This window comes from Limulus polyphemus, unplaced genomic scaffold (genome assembly GCF_000517525.1).
Source record: "Limulus polyphemus unplaced genomic scaffold, Limulus_polyphemus-2.1.2 Scaffold7344, whole genome shotgun sequence".
Lineage (NCBI taxonomy): Eukaryota > Metazoa > Arthropoda > Merostomata > Xiphosura > Limulidae > Limulus > Limulus polyphemus.
Genome location: NW_013672954.1, coordinates 15,820 through 23,788, shown reverse-complemented (window position 1 = coordinate 23,788; position 7,969 = coordinate 15,820). Strand labels below are relative to the sequence as shown.

Here is a 7,969-nt window from a genome sequence, read left to right as displayed (position 1 = left end):
AGATAGGTCTTTCTTTTTTTTTTTTAACTCTGAACTTTTCCCTTTGCTGTTTTGTACTGTTTTTAACTAGTGCTTGAATGGTTTTTACTCAGTTTCTTCTCCGTTACTAGATTTGTTTAAACTTTAGTCATCATCTTTCTGTCAGACTTTTATGTAGTAGAGAGGATATGTATTTTTTCAGCTCGTAGAACACGTGTTTTGATAATATGGTACGGCAAACACAGGCCTCTATGTCAATTGTGTTTCATCCCATCTGTGTCAGTTGATCATACCAGTGCTATTACCATGCCTGTCTTGGTAGTTTTTTAATTTACACTTAACTCCTTATACTGATAAGACTATATATAGTTAAATTTCCATTTGAAAACCTTTGAAATTTTTTGAATTATCATGGATGAGGAAGGAGAAGGATACTAATTTCTTAGTTCATCAGTTAAAATAAGCACTTTTTGAAAAAGCCCGAGTGTCTTCAGTGGGTGGTTTCTTCTTAATTTGTGCATAAGCTCCCTTTTCACTACTGAGTGGCTCACTCTAAGATGTATCTCACTACATTATTTACTCAACTACGATTTATCCTTTTCCAGATATAATCAGGAAATTAGACTTGGAAATAGTGATTTTTATGTTGGTCAGACACAGTTGGACTTTTGCGTGTATCTCGAAAATTAAATGTCGAGTTTGTGTTTATAATAGTTGATCTCATTACAAACTGTGAAAACATTTATTTCAAGTATTCTAGAGTTGTGTAAGATCAATTCAGTGACACCAGTTTTGGATAACATTGGCTACTGTAACACGTAAAAATCACTTAATGCTTTGTGTCTAAAATTTAATTTTGTTTCTTAATATTTAAATGCATAAAAATCAACAAAAAACAGCTGTCAGGCTAAGAGAAAGGACTTATTACAAGTTTTTATGTTGTTTTTTAATACATCCTTAGTGACTTTCAAGTCCTAGCAAATATGAGAGTTGAGTGTACACTATATACACATGTAAATTACATTTAATAAAGAAATAAATCAAGAAAATTTGATAATTAATAGACAAGATTAAATATAACTGCTGTAATATTCTTAAGTAATTTTAATCCAGTGACGATTAGAATCCTAGTTAATGTACATGTATTTCTGGAGATAAATACCTAATCTCACACTTCTTGTTACCATCAGTTTTTTGTTGTTGTTTTTTGCAGTAACTTCTTAGTAGGTTCATTAACCTGCTGTTATTATTTAGGGGTTGACTGTAAAGTTCCTTGGGTATAATTTCTGGAGCTATGATGCTTCACAGAAGTACAATTATATTTTAATCCTGTGATTATACATTTGTCTTTATGTAATTTTTGCATTATGAGTAATGTTGTGTGTGTCATCGTTATGAATTAGCTTAATTGAAATATGGCAAATTAAAAAAGTAACTTAAAAGTGTCGTAGATTTATAAAAGGGTATTTTATGGTTTCAGGACCGTTTTGGTTATACAAGTGGAATTTTTTGTGAAATTAACTTTGTGTGATATAGGTTTGTTCACTTTAAAAAAATTGTATTTAAACTAATTTTAATTTTCTATTGGCTAAGGTTCAGTGATTGGTTGCTCTATTCATGCCTGTATTTTAGATAAATCTCGGCAATATATGACATGATGTACTGATAATAATGAAGAGGAGCGTGTTGCTTCAAAAATTTATGTTGCAAATTTTTGTTAAAGCCTTGATGTATTGCATGCTGTTTATTCTTTAACATTAGGATATTTTTTAATGGTCATTAGTTTTTATTAAGTTGTATTTAGTGTGGAATTGTAGTAATTTGACTTTTCTGTTTTTCGACTTGCTGGAATGTGCTGAACTCACACTTATATTTGTTCATTTTGTAATAGTAACTAAAGTAGTTTAAAATAAAGTAAATGAATTTGTTAATTAATTTATGTTTTGAAAGAATCAATAATGAATTGTAAATATTGTTAATGCAGGTTCATATAGAGGATGGAATCCTTTTCAAGAAAGATTTTCACAAAAATATTGGCATAGACCTCTACCTAGAGATCAACGTAGATTTAACTTGGACTCAAGGAATCGTTTAAGACAGCAAGAATATATAGGCCAACCAGATCCAAAACACAGAAATTATTTCTCACCACAGACTAGTTCAACTTTTAATAGTGGTCCTTCAAGAGGAAAGATATTGAAAAATAAAAGATTTGTATCTTACTACTATACTTCAGAACCCAAAACAGAAGTTGAGAAGCTCGAAACAAACTTGGAGTCAACCAGTGAACAGAGAGATTCATCTGAAAAACAAGCACCTCAGAAATCGAAATGTAAATTATCTACAGTTGTTGTGGAATCTTCAGAGAATATTCCAGTTGCAAACACTGAGGCTGGTACTAGTGGAAATTTGGGAATTTTTCTAGAAAGTTCAGAAAATAAAGTTTCTGAATCCAAAGAGAGATTTCTGACTCATAAAACTAAAAAGTCTGAATGTTGTGTGACTGAAAAACCGGAGACACAAAAACATAATGACAGGGAACAACAGAACCAACGTTCTGTTGTAGACCAAAGCTCTTTCAGCGAGAAAGATCAAATAGCTAAACAGAAAATATTGAAAATTAAAGATAAATCTTGCAAGTCTTCTGCCAGTTCTGAAGTTAAACTAAAAGCTGATTTTGATATACTTTCCAATAGTACATTAAAATTACAAGAAATGAACCCATCTGTAGAAAAGAAAGTTTCTCCTGGACTGAGCAAAGAAAAAACTTGTTTTGATGATCTTCCCAAAACATCAAAAAAGAGTTTAGGTGGAATGGGTGGTTCTATTAGTAAAGAGAAAATGTTAAGTGAAAAAACATTCAGCCATATTAGCGGTGTCCCAATGAAAGACAGTGTAAGTAATGTAAAGAAATCTACCTCTGAATTACAGAAAGAACATATTAAATCATCCTGTGAAAAAGGAGATTCCTGTAAAAATTCACCAAAGGCACCAGTGACTAATATTTTTACTAAGTTAAAACAAGAGGGTAGAGCTAAAATGAGTGCACCCTCTAAAGGGGATCCTATGCAGAATCAAGCACTTTTAAAGTTGGCTGTTAGCAGGGAGACTACAAGCCCAGCGGCAATGATTCGGCAAGCGCCTCATGATAAGAGACCTATATCAGCTAGTCTACCCCTCTCTAAAATGGCTGGTTTAAAAAATATCCTTAATTCATTCATGAAAACTTCAATCAGCCAAGTATTAAGAACCAAAATTGATTCCCAGTCAGAAACCAGATCCGAAAGCAGTGATCATTCCTCAACCCACTTAAGTGAGTCTTTAGAAAAAAGTGACTCAAAAGTAAAAAATGAGACAAAAGACAAGGTTGCTGAAACTGTGGAAAAAACTGTAAATACTGGGGAGACTCCTCATGCCGAAAATGAACAGAGAACTTCTGGTAACTCAAAAGAAGAAGAACACACTAGTGAAGATCATCCTGATGAGAGTTGTGCAGACAGAAGTAGAATAGAATCCCTCAGTTCACCCCAAGCCAGACAACCAATTAAAGCTAGAAAAACTTGTCCAATTTCTTCAACTCCAAAATCACCAGTTCCGCCAACTTCCTCACCGGTTCCTTCAACTCTTGGAGTTTTACAGAATGCTGTATTAACAAGACAACAAACAGTTTTGAAAGCAATAACTGGGAAGAAGAAAAAAAAATCGAGGCATTTCAAGGGAGCTACCTATGACTTGTACTTGAGTAAAAGAAAAAAGAAAAGCAAAGAGAGATTAGGTGAATTTTCCCAACATAAGGATGATGCTTCTAGCATAGCTGGTACAGAAACAACAGGTAGCTATATTGATTCGGAAGAAGAAAGTAGTAGAGGAAGTGAAGAACTTAGAACTTCATCAGAACTATCTTTTCAAGATGATGAATCTGATTACAGTCGTTTGTCATCTGGAAGAAAGAGTGCTGAGATACCCACAAATGAGAATCGTGATTATGTTAAAACAGAAACACCCGTTTTTCAAAGTGAACAAAAACCTGAAGGGTTGAGTTTAGGAGACTCTCTAGAAAAACAAGACACTGAAGACAACTTGATAGACAGTAAAATCCAACATCAGCATGTAGGTGAAACTAGTAAAAATGAGCAAATGGAGGTTTCAGATAGACCGTGCAGTCCTGTTACTTCACGCTGTCATGAAGTAGAAAGAGTTGAAGAAATGGAAGTGGACAACGAAGACTCCATTCCTACCAATGCTGACACTAAAGAAGATGCTGCTGTCCTACCAACAGAAGAACCAGCTGTTCCTGAACCTTCAGACGTAGTGGTTGATAAGAACGTTAAAAAGGCTGAAGAAGTTTCCATAATGAAGGAAGCTTCTGATGAGAATTTGATGGCAACTTCTGAAACCATTGAAAATGGTTCTTATGGTATGTTTTGAAACTTTGTTTATTTTTGATGACATTTTGTTATTCATTATTTTAGTTTAATTATTTGTTGAATAGTTTTTGCTTATTAAAACTTTTTTTTCTGATGTAGACAGTGCCACCTGTGTTAGTTTGATGAGATAAGAGTGGTAGTCGATTGGTGAACTCAGAAATTGCCAGTTTTATTTTTCCTCCAAAGCTAAGTTACTACACTTCGGCTGCAGTTAATGGCGTGAATTGGCCGGTAATAACTTGATAACTTTATCAAGTTAGCACAAGTGCCATTTTATGTTGTTTGAGGGCAGAAAAAAATGGTATTTTGGACAGCTAGCTGTCAGGCTATTAAATAGTTAGCACTTGTTTCCCGTTCTTGTTTTTAAAAAAATTATTCATGTTCTTTTTGTCAAAGTTTAAAATGTATCCTTTGTTTAAATGTAAGGCATGAAACAATGTGAAAATTGTATGGAGTTTAACTGTGAGACTCGTGAGGTGTGAAGCAGTGTGAAATCTGTCTGGCATTTAAATGTGAAGCACATGTGAGGTGTGAAGCAGTGTGAAATCTGTATGGCATTTAAATGTAAAGCACATGTGAGGTGTGAAGCAGTGTGAAATCTGTCTGGCATTTAAATGTGAAGCACATGTGAGGTGTGAAGCAGTGTGAAATCTGTCTGGCATTTAAATGTGAAGCACGTGTGAGGTGTGAAATGATGTGAAACTTGTATGGAGTTTAAATGTGAAGTCAAATTTATCATTCAATGTACCATTTATCACTGAGATTTGGCATCACATTTATGTTTTACTATTTTAAACAGGTTGCCTGGCCTGAATGATTCATTAGATTAAATTATTAGCATCAGTGCTCCATACTCTTGAAATTCTCTATAAATATAAGATTACTTCAAAACACTGTACATCTGTATGGAGTTTTGTGTTGTTTTTTTTGGGGGGGGGGTTCTTATATGTGGCTTAACGATTTTTAATTTATTCTTTATCAAATGTATTTATAATGTTTATTATATCCTAAAATTCAGGGTGTTTTTTTTTTCCTGAAATCAAATTACACATTTAACTTTCTTTATTCTAAAACCATCAAGTTCTCAGCCTAAACCCTTGGGGAGCATTGTTATATCATTGTAGATTATATGTAAAAATATCAAAAATTATATTAACTAAAATTAAAGAAAGAAGAAAAAAATCGTTTAGTTTGACTGAGACAAATTGAGAAATGAACACTTGTTTACCAGATGGTAAAAGGTAAAGCATGTGAGCCCGTTAAAATCTTTTTTTTTTAATCTATTTCATTCTTTGATTTTACAGTCCCAATGGATACAAAATCTTTTACTTCAAGTATAGCATCAAGTGTGAAAAGTAGACAGAGAGTAAAACGGCATTTGTTAGATGACCACGTTGACATGGACTCCTTGAGCGTGTCGTCGTCCGTCTCCACAGGTTCGGACGTATTTGGACAGAAGAAGGCCAAGAAAGGTACCATGAAAGCTGCATTGTTAGCCAAAGATGCCACTCACTATCTTTAGATTATATGCTTTATTACACACATCATTTTTTTTATATAAATGAGAGATAAAAAATTAACAAATATGATAAATTTTTTACTTCACGTGTAAGTCACATTTTTTTATTATTATTATTAAAGAAACACTAAAAATTGAAGTTGGGCGTTTCAAGAAACATTAATCTCTAGTCCAGTTTTATATTTATTAGTAGACAAAATCTTTCATCAGTAACTTTATGGGAAAGAAAATTATAATCTTTAACATATCTAGAACATGATTTTATTTTTTGATTAATTACAGTATTTTGATAGTAATCTTAATTCAGTATCATTTAAGTATCTAAAATGTGACTTTGTATGGAAATTATCTTGAAAAATTATAAATTGCATTTGGACTGAAGTAAACCACAAGAAAGTGTAATCTGATGTGGAAATCATCAAGAAATTATTTCAGATGTCTTGTTTAAAGCTGATCAATTAACTTAATTAATTAATTGATATAAATAAGTACCTATGAGCATTGATTAGATCGATTGGTGTCATGTAAAATAATCAATTAATTGAAATTATGATTAAACCAATTAGTGTCAACAAAATAATAAACTAACCTATTAGTGTTTCTGATTGTTCAAACTATCCAAGTAATCGCAATACTGCCTTTATGGTTTCTCATTGTTATTTTTCATAAATTCAAGAATGTTCAACATAACCAAATAGTGACGTGGCTCATGAAAATAATCGACTAATCAAAATTATTGTTCTAATTATCACAGTTTTTTTTTGTAATTTCACATCTCCATATCGTATATGAAAAATAATTAGTTGAACGTAATCAATTAATAAGTCTGGTGAATAACTATGGTAACTATGATTCAACTATTATTAATTTAACCAAAGTACCTTTACTTAATGTTTGGTGTAATTATAGCTTTTCGTGGCACCATCGGTTCAGCGGTTGTTGTCCCAAGTCCTGCTGGTGATGCAGGTCCTGGACTCTTGCCTCGTGTGGAGATTGTGGTAAGTGAATATCATAATACACTTTTCTACTTGCTGTGAACTTGTCAGTATTTTCTGGAAGTTTTATCGAAGAGGGTTCGATCACAAATGACCATATAAAATTTAGAGAGGTTCAGGGAGGAACTGTTTCATTTCGTGTGTTTATTATTTAAGATGAAGGACTCTTCTAAACCAAAAATGTTCATAATTTAGTAAACGAGAAGCATTATTTTAGCTTTTCATGTTCTTTTTAGTACATCATGTCAATGACTAATTTCAATATTGATTATGTTGTTTGGTTACAATGCAAGTTTCATTGGCCTTCAATTTTTATGATGTCATCACAATGTCAAAATATTATTTTTTTAGCTGCATAACATAGTGTTCAGTGTGTTTACATGATTAATATTGAGCTTGTAAAAGAATGATAAACTTCTTGAACAGACTTTTTGCACAATATAATATTAAGAAACTTAACTCTTATTTGGCAGTTTCACCTGTATTAAAAGTGAAGACGTAACAAATGTTATTGTCTTTGAGTAGAATTTTTGTTTAATTTGAAAAATGTTCACTGAGTTAGTGCAAAATTTATCAACTGTAAGTATTACTGAAAATTCATCTTGTGAGCCTTTCAAATAACATTTTACAATCTAAGTTACGTACCAGGTGATACCGAGTTCCATTTACAGGCAGGTAATTCGTAAGTGGAGAGGTGTATGTAAAGAAGTGTTAATGTGGTGGAATGAGTATGGTGGGCTTACCCATGAAATTATCGGAGGTTATTCAAGGTAGCCATCATACACCAAAAATGTCAATTGTAAAGTGCAGAAAATACCAAATGAAGCATTTCACACCAATAACTACCAAAATCACTCCCCAATAGCAACAGTTTTAGGCTTAAATGTAGATAAGGCAAACATCCTCAGCAGTTTAATGAAATGGGTGCAAACAGCCAGTATCTGTGTTGAAAGCATGCCCGTATGGGACAGTATGGTGGCTTTATTGTCAATATTTCCGAATGTCTTTCCCTGAATACACTTGTACGAGCCATTGACACGCATTTCCCA

The 7,969-nt window shown here is 32.7% G+C and overlaps 1 protein-coding gene across 1 annotated transcript in view; it reads left to right on the top strand.

The window, feature by feature from the left end:
- The window catches only part of LOC106474548, a gene marked incomplete at its 3' end in the record, with an annotated part of 37,658 nt that overhangs the window by 14,439 nt on the left and 15,250 nt on the right, over positions 1–7,969 (top strand). Inside the window, exons 3-5 of the mRNA XM_022402872.1 lie at positions 1,964–4,396; positions 5,711–5,878; positions 6,835–6,923. Of these exons, the coding sequence (XP_022258580.1) occupies positions 1,964–4,396; positions 5,711–5,878; positions 6,835–6,923 (2,690 nt within the window). The remainder of the gene's footprint in view (positions 1–1,963; positions 4,397–5,710; positions 5,879–6,834; positions 6,924–7,969) is intronic.